At 43.4% G+C, this 21,365-nt stretch overlaps 1 protein-coding gene across 2 annotated transcripts in view; it reads right to left on the bottom strand.

Moving 5' to 3' along the window:
* LOC109891099 (cadherin EGF LAG seven-pass G-type receptor 2-like) overlaps nucleotides 1-21,365 on the bottom strand; it is a 91,280-nt gene that overhangs the window by 34,465 nt on the left and 35,450 nt on the right. For both annotated transcript variants that reach the window (XM_020483403.2, XM_031825172.1), the window contains exons 2-3: nucleotides 17,505-18,212; nucleotides 6,181-6,403 (exon numbers count right to left, since the gene is read on the bottom strand). In XM_020483403.2, the coding sequence (XP_020338992.1) occupies nucleotides 6,181-6,403; nucleotides 17,505-18,212 (931 nt within the window). The remainder of the gene's footprint in view (nucleotides 1-6,180; nucleotides 6,404-17,504; nucleotides 18,213-21,365) is intronic.

Raw genomic sequence — 21,365 nt, 5'->3', positions numbered from 1 at the left:
CTGATGTTGGGCAATTAGGTGCAGTCGGCGTTCCAAATCATCCCAAAGGTGTTCGATGGGGTTGAGGTCAGGGTACTGTGCAGGCCAGTCAAGTTCTGTTCTTCCACATCAATCTCGACAAACCATTTCTGTATGGACCTTGCTTTGGGCACGGGGGCATTTTCATGCTGAAACAGGAAAGGGCGTTCCCCAAACTGTTGCCACAAAGTTAGAAGAATAGAATGTCATTGTATTCTGTAGCGTTAAGATTTCCCTTCACTGAAACTAAGGGGAGTGTTTCCCCTGCTCCAGTGTAGAATGGTGGTCGAGCTTTACACCACTCCAGCCAACGCTTGGCATGGTGATCTTAGGCTTGTGTGCGGCTGCTCGGGCATGGAAACTGCCTCTGGAAGCAATTTCAGCACAAAAACTGTTCGCCGGGAGCTTCATGAAACGTCTAGGAGCTCCCAGCGAACAGTTTTTGTGCTGAAGTTGCTTCCAGAGGCAGTTTGGTAGTGAGTGTTGCAACTGAAGACACTCGGCAGTCCCATTCTGTGAGCTTGTGTGGCCTACCACTTTGCGTCTGTGCCGTTGTTGCTCCTAGACGTTACCACTTCACAATGACAACACTTACAGTTTACCGGGGCAGCTCTAGCAGGGCAGACATTTTACGAACTGACTTGTTGGACAGGTGGCATCCTATGACGGTGCCACGTGGCTCTTCAGTAAGGCCATTCTACTGCCAATGTTTGTCTATGGAGATTGCATGCCTGTGTGCTCAATTTTATACATGTCAAATCCACTAATCCACATCGATGGAACAGTAGTGGAGAGGGTTGCAAGTGTTAAGTTCCTCGGCATACACATCACAGACAAACTGAATTGGTCCACTCACACAGACAGCATCGTGAGGAAGGCGCAGCAGCGCCTCTTCAACCTCAGGAGGCTGAAGAAATTCGGCTTGTCACCAAAAGCACTCACAAACTTCTACAGATGCACAATCGAGAGCATCCTGGCGGGCTGTATCACCGCCTGGTATGGCAACTGCACCGCCCTCAACCGTAAGGCTCTCCAGAGGGTAGTGAGGTCTGCACAACGCATCACCGGGGGCAAACTACCTGCCCTCCAGGACACCTACACCACCCGATGCTACAGGAAGGCCATAAAGATCATCAAGGACATCAACCACCCGAGCCACTGCCTGTTCACCCCGCTGTCATCCAGAAGGCGAGGTCAGTACAGGTGCATCAAAGCTGGGACCGAGAGACTGAAAAACAGCTTCTATCTCAAGGCCATCAGACTGTTAAACAGCCACCACTAACATTGAGTGGCTACTGCCAACACACTGTCAATGACACTGACTCTACTCCAGCCACTTTAATAATGGGAATTGATGGGAAATGATGTAAATATATCACTAGCCACTTTAAACAATGCTACCTTATATAATGTTACTTACCCTACATTATTCATCTCATATGCATACGTAGATACTGTACTCTATATCATCGACTGCATCCTTATGTAATACATGTATCACTAGCCACTTTAACTATGCCACTTGGTTTACATACTCATCTCATATGTATATACTGTACTCGATATCACCTACTGTATCTTGCCTATGATGCTCTGTACCATCACTCATTCATATATCCTTATGTACATATTCTTTATCCCCTTACACTGTGTATAAGTAGTTTTTTGGAATTGTTAGTTAGATTACTTGTTCGTTATTACTGCATTGTCGGAACTAGAAGCACAAGCATTTCGCTACACTCGCATTAACATCTGCTAACCATGTGTATGTGACAAATAAAATTTGATTTGATAATTTGAAGTGGTGTCCGCATACTTTTGTATATACAGTTTATGTTATATAATCATATTGCAGTCCAGGCAAACTGCAAAGGTTGACAGAAGATTATGAAGCCTACTGACTTCTTTTTCAAATGAGGGTGAGAGATCTGAAATCCAGTGTCTCAGAATGCTCTCAGAACATGCAGGGAGATATTTTGGTTGAATGTTGGGAGGATGTGGGCGTGTATCTGTGCGCATGTAATGTATGCGTTGTGTGTGTGTGTGAGTATGCAAGTGTGTGTGTGTGTGTGTGTGTGTGTGTGTGTGTGTGTGTGTGTGTGTGTGTGTGTGTGTGTGTGTGTCATTGTGGAAATGTGCATGCATTAATCCAGAGCTGGAGTGTAACCATGGGGCACAGCACTGCTGACCTGCTTACGGAGGAGAATGATCATCATGACCTCAGAGAGGGAAGAGGAGAGAAACACACCAGCTCCATCTGAATAACACTGAATATCTCAAACAGAATATCTGCTGTGTTAGATCGTATGCTAATAATAAGAGGAAAAAATGGTTATCATCAAGATATTGTAGTAGTCATCAATGAATAGGTTTTAAAGGCTTGTGAACACTGCTTCAAGATCACCCCCCCTCCACCCCCCACCCAAAGGTGGGACATTCTTGTGTCGGTAAACTGTATGATGCGAGAAATGCTGGTGGAAACACCTTTATGGGCAAACATTCATATCAAAGTAAACTTGGGAGTCACATATTATGTGGTCCTCCCACTACGACTCGGGAACGCAGTTTATTAGGCTACAGATGAAATAAGTTATGAACTTCACAGGGTGGTGAAAGTGCACTGTGATGAGCTTGATGCTGCTTTCAGAACATATCGAGGGTCTTATTCTGATGACATGATGATCGATGCTTGGCTGCCGTTTAACAAATTAAAATAATGTTGCTCTTTTTGTCCATAATAATCTCATCATATAGTAGGCTAAACCCACACATCTGTGAGCTGTTAGCTAGAGCCCGCATGCCAAGACCAGAGTGGGCACATTCACTATATAACACAACATGTTTAGTGAAATAAACATCAGTAGAGTTGAAAATGTGGTGGAAACACCATTTATGGGAATTTAACCACAAAAGTTATTTTATGTGCACTACATCATTACAGTCTTTTATCCACAAGACAATTTGATGGAAACACTTCTCTGGTGGGCAAATGGACAATTTTATGCAGATTTTAGAATATTCACATGAAAATCTGACGCCAATTGGATGTAAACCTTGCTATAGAAACACTTTCAACTCTCCCCTTCAACATACTTCCTGCTAACTATCTCTACTGCAGTCCCGTCTACAGGCTCCAACTCACTGGCCGGTTTCCCCATGAGAACAGCTCTTTACAGCAGTAACCTGATCAAGCCAGGTTCAGGTAACAGATACGCCTGACAGACAGTCTGCTGGGTCTTAGCTGTTATATCCCCAGCTGTACACCCCACCTTCTTCACAGCTCTGGGAGCAGTCTGGGAACTACCAGCCAATGCTTTTAAGAAACAGGTCAGAGCAGTTCTCAATCCAAAAACACTGCCATCCGAGCCACTCTCAAAGCAAGGCCACCACTTCAATTAAACTCAAAGGCGTATCAATATCACCACTTGCCATTAACAGCTAGTTTTCAAGCCCTGCCAAGCACTTCTAGAGTGACAACGCATTACAAAAGTAGATATCACTGTCAAATTTGGCATTTGTATCAACTGGCGGTATTTTCTTTGCTCTGATGAATACTACACCCATTGTGCTGCTTTTATTGTCACTTGGGATGAAGGATATCATTCATATCAATGTAGCCTCGTCTCATTCACATTAATGTACTTCAGTGTGATTGACTGTGTTCAGTGTTAAGTCCTCATCGGTTTTATTTCAAAGCACCACCCTCCCCTGGAACCTTCCAACAAGATACTAGGTTGTGATAATGGTCTTGAAATACAACTTGCTCTACCTGTATCAGACAAATGACACCCATTATACACTAGTGCTGATGTAAAACCGGATGGCTGTCAATTGAGAGCGAATACATGTTTCCAAAATATTTAGGCATCCCAGGATGAGGGTACCCTAGGTGTGGGATTTAATATCAAGACAGACATGCAACAGCACACGCACAAACCCTTGGGGCAGACAATACATCCCTAGATTCACCTCGATGAGAGCAACTGAGGAGGAGAAATAGGCCACACGCTGACTCACAGCTCAAAGTCACCACTGAGTGTAATAAGATGGGACTCCTGGGTCTCAGATTAATGCCCTCAGTTAGGCAAGGAGCCAGTCCAGAAACAGTAAGTTCTCAGGCAGCTGGGCTTCTTCTCATTCACCCACATTAGAAACCTCTCCATCCATCCATCCAGTCGTGGCCAAAAGTTGAGAATGACACAAATATACATTTTCAGTCTGCTGCTTCAGTTTGTATGATGGCAATTTACATATACTCCAGAATGTTATGAAGAGTGATCAGATGAATTGCAATTAATTGCAAAGTCCCTCTTTGCCATGCAAATGAACTGAATCCCCCAAAAAACATTTCCACTGCATTTCAGCCCTGCCACAAAAGGACCAGCTGATATGTCAGTGATTCTCTCGTTAACACAGGTGTGAGTGTTGACGAGGACAAGGCTGGAGATCACTCTGTCATGCTGATTGAGTTTGAATAACATGTTGTGCTTTGCACAAAAAAGGCTTCACAGGCAAGGATATTGCTGCCAGTAAGATTGCACCTAAATCAACCATTTATCAGATCATCAAGAACTTCAAGGAGAGCGGTTCAATTGTTGTGAAGAAGGCTTCAGGGCCCCAAGAAAGTCCAGCAAGCGCCAGGACCGTCTCCTAAAGTTGATTCAGCTGCGGGATGGGGGCACCACCAGTGCAGAGCTTGGTCAGGAATGGCAGCAGGCAGGTGTGAGTGCATCTGCACGCACAGTGAGGTGAAGACTTTTGGAGGACGGCCTGGTGTCAAGAAGGGCAGCAAAGAAATCACTTCTCTCCAGAAAAAACCATCAGGGACAGACTGATATTCTGCAAAAATTACAGGGATTGGACTGCTGAGGACTGGGGTTAAGTCATTTTCTCTGATGAATCCCCTTTCCGATTGTTTGGGGCATCCGGAAAAAAGCTTGTCCGGAGAAGACAAGGTGAGCGCTACCATCAGTCCTGTGTCATGCCAACAGTAAACCATCCTGAGACCATTCATGTGTGGGCTTGCTTCTCAGCCAAGGGAGTGGGCTCATTCACAATTTTGCCTAAGAACACAGCCATGAATAAAGAATGGCACCAACACATCCTCCAAGAGCAACTTCTCCCAACCATTTAGGAACAGTTTGGTGACGAACAATGCCTTTTCCAGCATGATGGAGCACCTTGCCATAAGGCAAAAGTGATAACTAAGTGGCTCGGGGAACAAAACATAAATATTTTGGGTCCATGGCCAGGAAACTCCCCAGACCTTAATCTCATTGAGAACTTGTGGTCAATCCTCAAGAGGCGGGTGGACAAACAAAGCCCCACAAATTCTGACAAACTCCAAGCATTGATTGTGCAAGAATGGGCTACCATCAGTCAGGATGTGGCCCAGAATGTAAATTGACAGCATGCCAGGGCGGATTGTAGAGGTCTTGAAAAAGAAGGGTCAACACTGCAAATATTGACTCTTTGCATCAACTTCATGTAATTGTCAATAAAAGCCTTTGAGACTTATGAAATGCTTGTAATTATACTTCAGTATTCCATAGTAACATCTGACAAAAATATCTAAAGACACTGAAGCAGCAAACTTTGTGAAAATTAATAGTTGTGTCATTCTCAAAACATTTGGCCACGACTGTAGTTTTGAGAATGACACAAATATTAATTTTCACAAAGTTTGCTGCTTCAGTGTCTTTAGATATTTTGTCATACACACACACACACGCACACACATACATACATTACATACATACCACACTCACCATGCTCGGGGAACCCAATCCCAGCTAGAAGAGATTAGACTTTTAAAGACTACAGCTATTAAATTATTCAATAACTTATGAAACACCAGGATGCTTAGCCAATGAGAGGAGAGGAGGAATCATCATGCATCACAAGCTATAAGAGGTGTGAGTGTGAGAGTATAAGGGCAGTTGTGGGATACTTGTGAGAGAGAAAGAGAGCGAGAGCGAGAGAGAGAGTATGTGCAGTGTAAGAGAGGAGGCATAAAAAAAGAGAAAGAGGGAGAAGTAGTGGGAGAAAGAAAGAGAGAGGTGGAGTGAATCACAGTAGTATATTTAGGGATATACTTTGTATTGTGAAAGGGAATGACTGAGATGGCCATGTGCCACTGGGTGGGGTGGTTGTTGTACTTACGAGAGGGAGAGGGTGAAGTGGAAGCGCTGGCGGAGGCCCTTGAAGGTGAGGAAGGACTGCGGGGGGAAGTTCCTGGTGGTCATCTCACAGTAGGGCTTTTCATAACTGCCAGACGGACACTCGCACTTGAATCCTCCCACCAGCAGGTTCACACAGGTGCCCCCGTTCTTACACACATCTGGGGCACAACGCCCGGAGCGGCACGACAGCTCACACCACTTGCCTGGAGGAAGAGAGAGATGGACAGAGATGGGAGGGAGGAAGAGAGGTGAAGAGAAAGTGAGACGAGTCAGAATTAACCCGTATCAAGGTGACAAATCAGTGCCAGCCCTGGACTGTGTGTGGGTTAAACTCATTGGTCCTCCTTTCCAGTTCAACTTCACTAGTGTCAATTCTCACCACACCACAGCAGCAGTTCAATATGGGGCATGGCAAGATGCCTCCAAAACTTAGCACGAGTCCTGAGGGACAGAGAGGAAGGGAATGTGAGAGAGCGAGGGAGTCACAGAGTGCTATGGCAGGGGGAAACTGTCACTGTTATTAAGCCTCCATGCTTTGTGCAGCCCTGCGCTCACAACTTCTATTTGTCTCCAGTCTCTGGATGAGAGGCTGCAGTTGCTATGACGAGACTGCACGCCTCTTTGCACGAGCTGGAGTTTGTGTCAGAGCCACTCAGCAGTGTGGAACACTTCCGTTGTGTGTCGTGTTACTGTACGGTCCTGTACAAACCACACAGACAATATCTCTATAGACTATAGAGACACATGACTTGCGTTGTACATCCTCGCTAATCACAGGATTCTCAGTCTAAGACAATTAAGGATACCCTTTGTTTCACTACTGTTGTAGGGTGCATTCATTCCTTCATTCATGTATTTACTCATTCAACTCCAAGGCTGTTGTGGTTATTATGGATTACACGTTGACAAGATGTGAATTAAAACATGTTATCCTATGCTGACTGTACTGTTACAGTACAATCAGCAATGCACCATGGTGGGCTACACTGGCAGAAGAACAGTCACTTTTCCCTGGTGAACTATGACAATGTGTTGCCGTTTTCTTGTTGATGGCGCTTGGGAACAATTGGCTACTGCTAGTCACCCAGAAACAGAAAAAAACTAGCTGCATGAGTCGTGTGGAATTTAATCAGCAACTCGCCACGGGCAACGCGATACTTCTGTCTCTTTAAACAAATGAGGGGAAGAAAGGACATTGAGTCATGGCTTGATGTGGTCAAACATTGCTGCAGCCAACACTGGGCTATTGTAGGAAAGTGGCACGCTGGGATAGTAGTGTACTTCTTCTAAGGTCACCTTGGGCACTACAGTGGCCTCATTCTCTGAGAGGCTTCAGCGTTAATGTTCTGTATTCTTCTCTCCAGAGTTATAATTACACGCCGCATCAAAAGAGAATCATATTTTTATAGTATTTATAATATTTTTAGAGCATTATTGATTCATTTACTAAGAAAACTATATGCAATCATCTTACACTCAAACTGGAAAAATTTTAGTACTCTGTTTACCCCAAAATACCTACCAGCAAAGCTAAAATTCTACTCTAGTGGATATATCCCACCTCAGTGTCTATAAAACATATAGAAGCCAGTAAGAATCAATAGTGAGCATCCGGTCTCCATCCTGCAGACACCCGAGCCTGTTCTGTTGTTTGTTCTGTTGTCTATATGGTAACCTGAGAATAAACAGAGCCAGTGTTTTTTTTGTCAAGCATCCCTCTGGGGCACCCGCCTGCCACAGGTGCAGGGTCTTGGAACAACAGCTCTGGGTTGCTAGGTGAACTGGGCCGCGTGACGATGGGAGGAGCTTGCCAGAGTCACTATTTCAGAGAATCCACCTCAATCAATTATTTAGACAGCATTTCCCCTGCTCTAGTTGCACACCTTCAGATCCCTCCCTCTCTAACTGTCTGTTTACTGCCAGCATGAATCATTAAGGCTGTCAAAACGTGCAGGGATCCTGGAGATGGTGCCGCTCGGTTTTAGGGAGGAGGAGATGCTCTGCTGTTGTGAGTCCACACACAATTTGCCAGCCAAATGACCAGTCTCCGTAATAACTGTTTGAATAGCAAGAAAAATCTAAACACATCTCCTCTCCTCCACTCCTGACTGCATATGATGCCATAGAAATATAATGAATAGAACGGGAGACCCCATTCAAGTCAATGATGCATAATGAGTGGACTGTTGGCCCTATAAATTCCGCAACGTGGAGAACACAGACAGAATCACGGAATCCAGACATGAAATGAAATTCAACAATACCGACATAAAAAATGTACTGAACTTAGTAGGAAATCAAATAAATGTACTGAACTTAGTAGGAAATCAAATAAATGTACTGAACTTATTAGAAAATACAGTGCCTTCAGAAAGTGTTCACACCCCTTGACTTTTTCCACATTTTGTTGAGCTACAACCTGAACCGTTGGAATTTTCACTTGAAAAATACTGCACCAGACACCTTTGTCAGGGGTAAAATACTGGGACTAAGATCTCTTCGACAAAACATTTAAATTAATGAAGCATTTCTTGAGTTATCTCAGATTCATTTCAGAGGAAGAGTATACTGGCTACGGCATCCCAGATAGACAAACAGTACTATTGCAGCTTGTTTTTTTTTTTTAAGGGAGTATGCGAGCTCACCCATTCGGTTCGCCGAAGCATGTGCAAGGTTTAACACTCACACAGATGGGTCTCCAGATGCCTCGTCTCCAACCACCACATATCAAAACTGAGTTGACAAGGCATTCAGATTTTTTTTAAATTGGGTTCTGTCCAGACATCCAAAACATAATTTTCTATGCAACAAAGAACAAAAAACACATCTCTTCCATAATTAATCTTCAGCTCTAACAGACTGAGGAGAGAGAGCTGCTTATCAAACAATAGCCAATTATCACGGGAGATGAGAATCACCAGTAGAATAGGCTAGTACACAGACACCATTCACAGCCCTCAGCTGCCATGTTGTGACAACAGAGTCTATGATCACTATGACTGGTTCATAGTATCGTAAAGATGTGTGTAATTGTTAAGCTGCTGCTTTTAAAATGTGTGTGAATGCGCAGGGGGATTAAACCCCGTTCTGTAAGTAACTCCCCGTGCTGAGACTCCTCTACAGACCTAGATAGGATGTTTCTGTATCTTCAGGTAACTGAAACGTATGGTCTCCTCCCCTAAATGAAACAGAATGGTAGAGTCCGAATATCGGCACAGTCTCTGCTGAAGGCATAGAGGAAGGGAGTGAAGAGAACTCAACACTGGGTCGACACACTCAAAAGGGCTTATTTAACAGCAAACATACTGTGAGTCTGCTGTGAGGATACACTTGACATGTACACTGAGTGTACAGAACATTAAAGACACCTTTCTAACATTGAGTTGGATTTAAAAAGGTGACATCAATAAGGGATCAGCTTTCACCTGGATTCATCTGGTCAGTCTGTCATGGAAAGAGCAGGTGTCCTTAATGTTTTGTACACTCAGTATAAATCAGGTCCATGTAGAAAACTATTCTATATCTCATCCACTGATTCCACTCACTAGTAGTGAAGGTGACAGAGTGGCATAATTGTGATCCCACTGGTCAAACCCAGGTGGGATCATAGCCCAGGTGATGCACCTGGACCAGACAACAGACTAACATGAGGCAACAATGACGGGGCTTCTTTTAACAACTACCTAGATCAGAGGTGAGGGACTAAAACAGAGACATTCTGTGGGATGCATTGAATAAAGCACAAAACACAATCTATGATCACAATCCGATTGCTGCCCATTCAGAGCCTGCGGCAGCCATCGGGGTCATTTTGAAACGTTTCCATGAGGCATTCCTACATGCTTTGATCTTTGAGTTCATTAATACGACTTCAAACGTGGAATTATAAAGCTCTCAGCATGTTTGTACTGTTGGCTACAGAGTAAGTACACAACATACAAAATTGCTTGATCAAAGAAAAACAGTATGCCACAACAGCCCTGTTCTGTGGAGCCTCTTTTCATGTGGGGCAGAGTGTTTCATATGGGGCAGAGTGTGTTTAGCAATACACTATATATTCAAAAGTATGTGGACACCCCTTCAAATGAGTGGATTCAGCTATTTCAGCCACACCCGTTGCTGACAAGTGTGTAAAATCGAGCACACAGCCATGCAAACTACATAGACACACATTGGTAGTAGAATGGCCTTACTGAAGAGCTCTGTGACTTTCAACGTGGCACCATCATAGGATGCCACCTTTCCAAAAAGATGGTTTGTCAAATGTCTACCCCGCTAGAGTTGCCCCGGTCAACTGAAAGTGCTGTTATTGTGAAGTGGAAATGTCTAGAAGTTGAAGAGATAGAGATAAAACTGTCCAGTTTGAGTGTTTCTTGCAGCTCGTTCAGGTCGCTAGCTGCAGCGAACTAAAAAGAGGAGCGACGCAGGGGTGTGTGTGCGACGCAGGGGTGTGTGTGCTTCTGACCTTTAACAGAATGTGACTGGCAGAACGGGTGTTGTATGTGGAGGATGAGGGCTGCAGTAGATATCTCAGATAGGGGGGAGTGAGGCCTAAGAGGGTTTATAAATAAGCATCAACCAGTGGGTCCTGCGACTGGATGACCAGTTTGCAGAGGAGTATAGAGTGCAGTGATGTGTCCCACAAGGAGCATTGGTGGTAAATCTGATGTCCGTATGGTAAAGAACGTCTAGCCACTGGAGAGCACCCTTACCTGCCCATCTATAAATTACATCTCCGTAATCTAGCATGGGTAAGATGGTCATCTGAATCACTGTTAGTTTGGCAGCTGGGGTGAAAGAGGAGCGATTACGATAGAGGAAACCAAATCTAGATTTAACCTTAGCCTGCATATTTGATATGTGCTGAAAGAATGACAGTGTACAGTTGAGCCATACTTCCAAGTACAATGTATGAGGTGATTACCTCAAGCTCTAAACTCTCAGAAGTAGTAACCACATGACCTTTGTTTTGGAGGTGTCCAGAACAAGGTTAAGGGCAGAGAAAGCTTGTTGGACACTAACTAAGAAAGCTTTGTTCTAGAGCGTTTAACACAAAATCCGGGAGGGGCCAGTTTAGTATAAGACCATAATCTGCATATAAAATGTATGAGAGAGCTTCCTACTGCCTGAGCTATGTTGTTGATGTAAATTGAGAAGTGCATGGGGCCTAGGATTGAGTCTTGGGGTACTCCCTTGGTGACAGGCAGTGGCTAAGACAGCAGATGTTCAGACTTTATACACTGCAATCTTTGAGGTAGTTTGCAAACCAAGCTAAAGACTTCTCAGGGACACCAATACTCATGAGCCGGCCCACAATAATAGAATGATCTACCATATCAAAAGCTTTGGCCAAGTCAATAAAAATAGCAGCACAACATTGCTTAGAATCAAGGGCAATTGTGACATCATTGATGACCTTTAAGGTTGCAGTGACACATCCATAACCTGAGCAGAAACCAGATTGCATATCAGAGAGAATACTGTTGACATCAAGAAAGCCAGTCAGTTGATTATTGACAAGTTGACCCTTTGAAAAACAAGGCAAAATAGAAATGGGCCTATAACAGTTAGGATCAGCTCGATCTCCCCCTTTAAATAAAGGACGCACCGTGGCTGCCTTCCAAGCAATAGGAACCTTCCCAGAGAGGAGAGACAGGTTAAAAAGGTCAGAGATAGGCTTGGCGATGATCGGGCTACAACCTTAAAGAAGAAATGGTCTAAACCATCTGACCTAGATGTTTTTTGGGGGTCAAGTTTAGGGAGCTCCTTTTGCACCTTGGACTCAGTGACCACGGGCAGAGAGTAACTTTGTAGAGGGGCAGGGGGAAAAGAGGGAAGAGCATCGCTAGTCGCATTAGAAGGGCTGGGAGATGAGGAAATGTTGGACGGTCAAGGAGGCATGGCTGAGTCAAATAGGAATCCTGACTTAATGAAGTTGGGATTAAATAGCTCAGCCATGTGCTCCTTGTCAGCAACCACATCATGAACATTAAGGGACATGTGAGGAGTAGGGTTTATTCTCCATTTCTTTAAGTGTTTTCCAGAACTCTTGGGGTTAGACCCACAGAGAGAGAGAACTGCTCCTTAAAGTAACTAACTTTGGCCTTCCGGATAGCCTGAGTGCACTTATTTCTCATTTGCCTGAATGAGAGCCAGTCAGCCTGAGTATGTGTGTGCCAAGCCATTTACCAAATGGAAATCTTGAGGTGGAGTAACTCTGCCAAACATTTAACCTTTATTTAACCAGGTAAGTTATTGAGAACACATTCTCTTTTACAATAACGACCTGTATGTATGCGATAGTGATGCACGGGTCAGCTGTTTGTTCACCCGCACTCAACCACAATTTCTAATAACCCATCCGTAACCGCCGGTATATGAGGCCCGCACCCGATAGGCATATGTTGTTTCGGCATATCATTTCCGGCATCTTTGTAAGCTATTTCTTAGTCAAGATGCAGCTTCTCTTCTGTCATTACTTATTGCCTCGTTCACCAGAATAACATCATAAATTGATAGTTTGAACCCTTCAATCTAGCTGACATAGGTAAAGTTTATTTTCCTTTCCTCTTCCATTTCTGTTCCTCTCAAGCAGCAAATATGTTTAGGGACCACGGAGAAAATGCAATAAGCCCCAAAAATGGGAAAGATTTTCCAAGCAAAATTAACATCAGTTTGACCGGTTATAAGGAAATTAAAAAATCTGTTAAAACGACCCAACATGTTTTTGATACTCAGTACTTTGTTGAAGCACCTTTGGCTGTGATTACAGCATTTTCTTGGGTATGATGCTACAAGCTTGGCACACCTGTATTTGGAGAGCTTCTCCCATTCTTCTCTGCAGATCCTCTCAAGCTCTGTCAGGTTGGATTGAGAGTGTCGCTGCACAGCTATTTTCAGGTTTCTCCAGAGATGTTTGATCTGGTTCAAGTACAGGCTCTGGCTGGGCCACTGAAGGACATTCAGAGACTTGTCCCGAAGCCACTCCTGCGTTGTCTTGGCTGTGTGCTTAGGGTCGTTGTCCTGTTGGAAGGTGAACCTTCGCCCCAGTCTGAGGTCCTGAGTGCTCTGGAGAAGGTTTTCATAAAGGATCTCTGTACTTTGCTCTGTTCATCTTTCCCTCGATCCTGACTAGTCTCCCAGTCCTTGCTGCTGAAAAACATCCCCACAGCATGATTCTGCCACCACCATACTTCACAGTAGAGATGGTATAGGCCAGGCGATGAGTGGTGCCTGGTTTCCTCCAGACGTGACGCTTGCAATTCAGGCCAAAGAGTTCGATCTTGATTTTATCAGACCAGAGAATCTTGTTTCTCATGGTCAGAGTCCTTAAGGTGCCTTTTGGCACACGCCAAGCGGGCTGTCATGTGCCTTTTACTGAGGAATGGCTTGCGTCTGGCCACTCTACCACAAAGGCCTGATTGGTGGAGTGCTGCAGATATGGTTGTCCTTCTGGAAAGTTCTCCCATCTCTACAGAGGAACTCTGGAGCCCTGTCAGAGTGACCATCGGGTTATTGATCAACCTCCCTGACCAAGACCCTTCTCCCCCGATTGCTCAGTTTGGCCGGGCGGCCAGCTCTAGAAAGAGTTTTGGTGGTTCCAAACTTCTTCTATTTAAGAATGGAGGCCACTGTGTTCTTGGGGACTTTCAATACTGCAGACATTTTTTTGTACCCTTCCTCAGATCTGTGCCTCGAAACAATCCTGTCTCAGAAATCTATGGACAATTCCTTCTACCTCGCGGATTGGTTTTTGCTCTGACATGCACTGTCATCTGTGGGACCTTATATACACAGGTGTGTGCCTTTCCAAATCATGCCCAATCAATTGAATCATAGGTGGACTCCAATCAAGTTGTAGAAACATCTCAAGGATGATAAATGGAAATAGGATGCACTTGAGCTCAATTTTGAGACTCATAGTAAAGGGTCTGAATACTAATGTAAATAAGGTATATATATTACATTTTTTCTGAAAACATGTTTTCGCTTTGTCATTATGGGGTAGTGTGTAGATTGATGAATAAGGCTATAAAGTAACAAAATGTGGAAAAAGTCAAAGGATCTGAATACTTTCCGAATGCACTGTATAACAGCGATGCGTTCTGCAAGAAACAAGCTGTAAAATACCAGGGAAAGACGTGACTCCGATCCATATGGGAATATTGTTTAGCTTTTTTGATATTCAGAGGCTGAGCTACAACCTTCTATAGTTGAGGAGACAATGTTTTATACTTTGCTTTGGAAGTAAACTAATTCCCTAACGACAGATACAACTAATGAAAGAATAACCTCAATGTAGGCTATAGATATGAATTGCACAAGAATGAATTTATGTTTTAATTATGTATTATTTTCTCTTTATTTAATCCGCTTGATCCCCACTCTCCTATCATTCACACAATATTTCATGACCCTAAACCCACCTACGGGGACTGCGGGTTATGAGTTAACCTGCGCATCATTAGAATACAAGTGTTTTCTGTCCATTTGTTCTGTTTCCAGACAGTCAGCCAGACTTAATCATTCTCTCTGCCCTTCACAACGTGAGTAAAATGGATGGCTGCTCTGCTCTGTTATTTTTCTCGCTTCCATCATACTGCCATCTGGACCCGCCCACGGAACCCAACACACACGTGCACACACACACACACACACACACACACTTGGAGCAGGCAATTCAGCATCTACACATACACACACTCCCTCTGACTCACACACACCCAAACACAACACCCGCAAACACGCACACCAGCCAATTGAGCCCACACACACTCTCGGCACAGCGGGACAGTGTCAAATCCAACTGTCAGTCATGTTGAACAGCAGGAGCTGTGGATTCCATCCAGGACAAACCCATCAACCCAGCCCTGTCTTTGAGAGGAGACAGGTTGACTGCTCTCTCAGCCTTGTTTCAGCAAATATTAGAGCAAGCCTGAAAGCGTGATACATACATCATAAATCACCAGCTAACACAAGTGTACTGTATGTCTGGATCATATTAATAGTCCTATTACCCGCCAGGCAGGCCCAGTAGATTGAGTTGAACTGAGCTGGGCCGTACAGTCCTGATCTAAGTGCAATTGATGAGGATCCCTCTGCTCCTCCTACACCCGACTCACAAGACACACACCACGAACCATCGTCCTCCACAGTTCAGTTTTCACACATCCACAGCGGTACATGAGAAAGAATGGTGCTCAACTTGAACCTCAGTGACTAAGCCTACACAATCAATCACTCACTAGCACAACATATTATGGTCACCCACACTCTTTGCTGCCAATGACTGGAACGAATTGCAAAAAAATGGCTGAAGTTGGAGACTTATATTTCCCTCACTAACTTTAAACATCAGCTATCTGAGCAGCTCACCGATCGCTGCAGCTGTACACAGCCCATCTGTAAATAACCCATCCAACTACCTACCTCATCCCCATATTGTTTTAATTTACTTTTTCTTTTGCACACCAGTATTACTACTTGTACATCATCATCTGCACATCTATCACCCCAGTGTTAATTTGCTAAACTGTAATTACTTCGCTACTATGGCCTATTTATGCCATTTGCACACACTGTATATATATTTTTCTATTGTGTTATTGACTGTAGTTTTGTTAATTCCATATGTAACTCTGTGTTGTTGTTTTTTGTTGCACTGCTTTGCTTTATCTTGGCCAGGTCGCAGTTGTAAATGAGAACTTGTTCTCAACTGGCCTTCCTGGTTAAATAAAGGTGTTCTCAACTGGCCTACCTGGTTAAATAAAGGTGTTCTCAACTGGCCTACCTGGTTAAATAAAGGTGTTCTCAACTGGCCTACCTGGTTAAATAAAGGTGAAATAAATTAAATTAAATATTAAAAAGGATACCAGAAAAGATGAATCCATCTTTATAGAAAGGAGCGAGAATCCAACCACATTTCATGCTTTTATCTAACTAGAGCAGCAGTTAACTTCAAAGAACATACTGTATGTAGCATAGGGAGGGAGCAGGGCTCGGGTGAAATTAAATTAACTCTCATTCAACCCCACAACCCTTTGATAAGCAGAGGGCAAAGACTGGTATTTGCTCATATTAGCATATGTTCATTCCCTTCCCTCTCATTCTACAACTCTCACCTTAAGCAGAGAGAAAGCAGATCCTCTGATATTTTCAGGATATGACCATATTTAGCACAGTGTATGCATAATCTTTCCTCCCTAAATGTGCTTTAAGTGTAAAAAAAAAGAAGACTTTAAAAGTGAACCCATTTGAGATGGGGACTGAGATAGTAATGAATAACAGAGTACCGCCATCTTCAAAGATGGAAGCTTTTAAAAGTTATTCCTTTCCACCATTCCTCAGAGCCCACCGCCTTTACACAGTATGTTTAGTTACATTTGATCCATCCCAGCTATGTTTTACCAGGGGGCATTGTTACAGGCAGGAGACACTCTCCCTCTTTCAATCTGTAGCCATCCATAATTCAGCATCTCCTTCCATTATTCCTCTCAGAGCTACTCTGCTGCTGAACGGCCAAATTCCTATTGTTTTCCCCATTCAGAGACACTCATCACTGTAATGCTATAAGATAGACCCCAGGAAGGCAATACCACACTCTGGTGCGCCATGGACCTGGCTATTCTTCATAGCACTCACACTGTAAGACCCTGTTAGCTCAACCAAGACAGAATGTGATGGTGATCCAGACTTCCTCCCACACACACTTCCTTTATGCAAGTTCATAATCTCTCATTGATCCCTGCCGGATTGAGATGTATGTTGTTGTTTTTTTTAACTTGTCAACTCACACACAGACTGCCCTTTTCATTCTCTCAGACAGACAATGGGGAAGGGTAGGAAGTGTGAACAGTTAACAGGCTGGCTCATGTTTAATGTAGTTCCGCCTCATTGGTCCAGGGATGATTCAAATCAATAAGTCACCGCGCTGCATTTGTCCAGCTGAACGGGTGTCATCACTGTATAGGCCCTTAGCCAGGCTGTAGACCGGAGAGTAGGACGGAATGAATGAATTAAATCATTCATTAACAAGATTGATTACATACATAGAATTTCCAATGGGACATTAGACATTAAAATGTACTTTATGGCCACTTAGTGAGAATATGAAACAACATTACTCTTGCTGTTGTGTCTGGCGGTTATGAGGCCATTCACTATAAATACAGGACATGCTGCAAACACATCCAAATCATCTTTTGGGTTTTTATAATGGTTTGCTTTTTGTGACACTTACGTCAGTTACGAAGTGAAATATCTTAATTTATAATTCAACATCAAATCAAGAGAGAGGTCATTTACCTGTATAGTCATCGAGGCACTCGCAGGTGTAGCCTCCCTCTCTGCTGCGACACAGGCCGTGGGCTCCACAGGGTTTGGAGTAGCACAGGTCGATCTCTGTCTCACAGTAGTCTCCTGTGAAGCCAGTGGGGCAGCGGCAGCGCAGCCCGGCGATGGGGTGGATGGGTCGGAAAAGGATGGTGTCGGACGCCACGAATGGCGCCAGGCTGTCAAACTTCAGCACGGACACACACTTCATGTAGTTCTCGCAGGGCTCTCTCAGGCAGATGTTGTCATCGAAGGGCAGCACCTGCTGGGAGGAGATGTGAGCCAGCAGACTTCGGTTCAGGTACAACCTCTCCTGTAGCTCCTCAGAACCAAAGTACTCTGCCGCTCCATTGGCCCCTGCTGTCCCTCTGTCCACTCCTCCGTCCCCCCGGGACCCCTCTCCCCCTCCACGCGGGCCCTCCCTGGGCACGGCCACAGACAGGCTGACATTGAGGATCCGGGCGCTGACGTCTGTGTCATCCTGGATGTTGAACACTACGACGTCCTCGCGGTCTGCTGACAGCACGCAGGCCACGCCCTCCAAGAACTGGGCCAATAGCAGGGACAGGAAATGCTCCTGGGAGGTGTTGGCCAATCGCAGCGTGATGCTGTTAGAGAGCATTTCGTCTGTGATGATGGTGACCTGGAGCAGACACTGGGCCGACACGGAGTGGATCCCATCTGACAGGAGAGGAAGAGGAGAGACGCAGGGGACACAGTATTAATGCTTCAAAATCTGGATTTACATCACAAACATTACTTACAGTGCCTTCAGAAAGTTCTCACAACCCTTGACATTTTTAAAATGTAAAATGGATTAAATTGAGATTTTTTTTGTCACACCACACACACACGACAAAGTGGAATTATGTTTTTCAACATTTTTACAAATTAATTTAAAGAATGAAAAGCTGAAACGTCTTGAGTCAATAAGTATTCAACCCCTTTGGTATGGCAAGCCTAAATAAGTTGTCTAAATAAGTCACATAAGTTGCATGGACTCACTGTGTACAATAAGTGATGCAGCCACCACAGAGTTAAAAGAAGCAAGACTGTACAGAATGCAAATATTCCAGAACATGCATCCTGTTTCCAACAAGGCACTAAAGTAATACTGCAAAAAAACATGACAAAGCAATTAACATTTTGTCCTGAATACAACATGTTATGTTTGGTGCAAATCCAATACAACACACTACTGAGGACCACTCCATATTTTCAAGTTGCATCATGTTATGGGTATGCTTGTAATAATGGGTATGGTTATGTAATAAATGGAATGGAGCTAAGCACAGGAAAAGTCCTAGAAGAAAACCTGGTTCAGTCTGCTTTCCACCAGACACTGGGAGATAAACATATCTTTCAGCAGGACAATAATCTAAAACACACAAGGTCAAATATACACAGAATGTTCCCCAAGTGGCCGAGATACAGTTGACTTAAATCTACAAGAAAATCTATGGCAAGACCTGAAAATGGTTGTCTAGCAATGATCAGCAATCAATGACAGAACCTGAAGAATTATGAAAATAATAAAAATGGGCAAATGTTGCACAATCCAGGTGTGGAAAGCTCTTAGAGACTTCGCCAGAAAGACTCACAGCTGTAATCACTGCCAAAGGTGCTTCTACAAAGTATTGACTCAGGGGTGTGAGATATTTCTGTATTTCATTTTCAATACATTTGCAAACATGTTTTCACTGTTATTATGGGGTAATGTGTGTAAATGGGTGTTATTATTTTTTTCACCAATTTTGAATTCAGGCTGTAACAACAACATGTGGAATAAATCAATGAGTATGAATACTTTCTGAAGGCACTATATGTCTACTCATAACCGCATAATGAAAGACAACGTTTCACAATAACATAGTGCCTAGAATTCTCCTTGACTGATCACCATTCTCTAGTAGCTACCCTTTATACATGTATTCCCAATGCAGACATCCATCTCCCTGTATCCAAAGGGCTAATAAGATGACGAGGCTATTCAGTTGTCTGCATAATGAGCTATACACATCTGAAGTGTCATTTTCCCTTCACATACAAGGACAGCTCATCCTACTCTAGACTTTACTACTGTTGTTTAAAACATCATCACCCCCCCCCCCAGATGGAAATCCATGATCAATTCTTCCCATAGACATGCATTCATTACCTTACATACTTCAAACCACATCGAGTGATTCTTTTTGTAAGCTGATTTGCAAAACTCATTCCTCTTACTGAAAACCACACTGGCAACACAGGGGAAAAGTGCTCATCAGCAAACAGCTTGAGAGGTTCTGGCTGGGACACTCAAATGACTGCCCAGCGAAGAGTGAAATTATAATGAAAAGAACCCATACAGACTCATCAAAAATAACAAGAAACAGAAAAGTGGAGTAACAGCTTTGAAAACAGACATGGGCTGAACCTGAACCATATCCCAGTTAGCCATAACCTAGATCTCCATTAAAAATAGATGCCTTCAGTCTGCAAATATATTCAAAGAGCAGAACGACATACAGTGCCTTCAGAAACTATTCATACCCCTTGACTTGTTCCACTTTTTGTTTCGTTACAGCCGGAACTCAAAATGGATTAAATAGATTTATTTCTCACCCAGCTACACACAATAGCCCATAATGATAAAGTGAAAACATGAAATCTATTGAAAATGAAATACAGAAATCTCATTTACATAAATATTCATTCCCAAGTCAATGCTTTGTAGAAGCAGCGTTGGCAGAGATTACAGCTGTGAGTCTTTCTGGATGAATCTCTAAGCTCTTTCCACACCTGGATTGTGCAACATTTGCCCATTATTCTTTTCATAATTCTTCAAGCTCTGTCAAATTGGATTTTGATCATTACTAGACAACCATTTTCAGGTCTTGCCATAGATTTTCAATTATTTTTGAGCAAAAACTATAACTCTTGGTAAGCAACTCCAGTGTAAATTTGGCCTTATGTTTTAGGTTATTGTCCTGCTGAAAGGTGAATGCATCTCCCGGTGTTTGTTGCCAAGCAGACCAGGTTTTCCTCTAACGTTTTGCCTGATTTTGCCTAGCTCCGTTCCGTTTATTTTTTTATCCTGAATAACTCCCCAGTCTTTAATGATTACAAGCATATAACATGATGCAGCCACCACTATGCTTGAAAATATGGAGTGGTACTCAGTAATGTGTTGTAATTGACCCAAGCGTAAGACTTTGTATTCAGGACAAAGGCTAATTGCTTTGTCACATTTTTTGCAGTATTACTTTAGTGCCTTGTTGCAAACAGGATGCATGTTTTTGATTTTTTTTAAATTCTGTACAGGCTTCCTTCTTCTCACTCTCTCAATGTTAGTATTGTGGAGTAACTACAATGTTGATCCATCCTCAGTTTTCTCCTATCACAGCCATTAAACTCCAACTGTTACAAGGGAGGTTTTATGGACACCTGATCCTAGACTATATTGAAAAAGATTAAACCTGATCCTAGACCAAATTGCACTTTTAAACTGGACTAACAGACATTGTTTAAAATAATAGTTTGACTTGCCCTAGTCTAGATTTTAAGTCAGATTTTCAGACGGACGGTTATATTTAATCTAGATCTAATTGAAGGTTTGAATAAAACCTGGCCAGAGGCAGGTTTAACTTCAGATTAATGACTGTTGGCTCCCAGGTTGACCTTGGCAATGGAGGAAAATTGATAACCTGGACTATTTCAATGATGATCAAAGTGCACCACAAGGCCAGACAGAAGGGATAACTAATGTGCTTTTGATTTGTTTTCCTCCTTTACCGTTATCTTTAACAAGCACTTTCAACCTTCTCATGTATCGTCGGTCGCAGAAGACTTTGT

This window comes from Oncorhynchus kisutch, linkage group LG5 (assembly GCF_002021735.2).
Source record: "Oncorhynchus kisutch isolate 150728-3 linkage group LG5, Okis_V2, whole genome shotgun sequence".
Lineage (NCBI taxonomy): Eukaryota > Metazoa > Chordata > Actinopteri > Salmoniformes > Salmonidae > Oncorhynchus > Oncorhynchus kisutch.
This window is presented reverse-complemented; position numbering and strand designations above follow the sequence as displayed.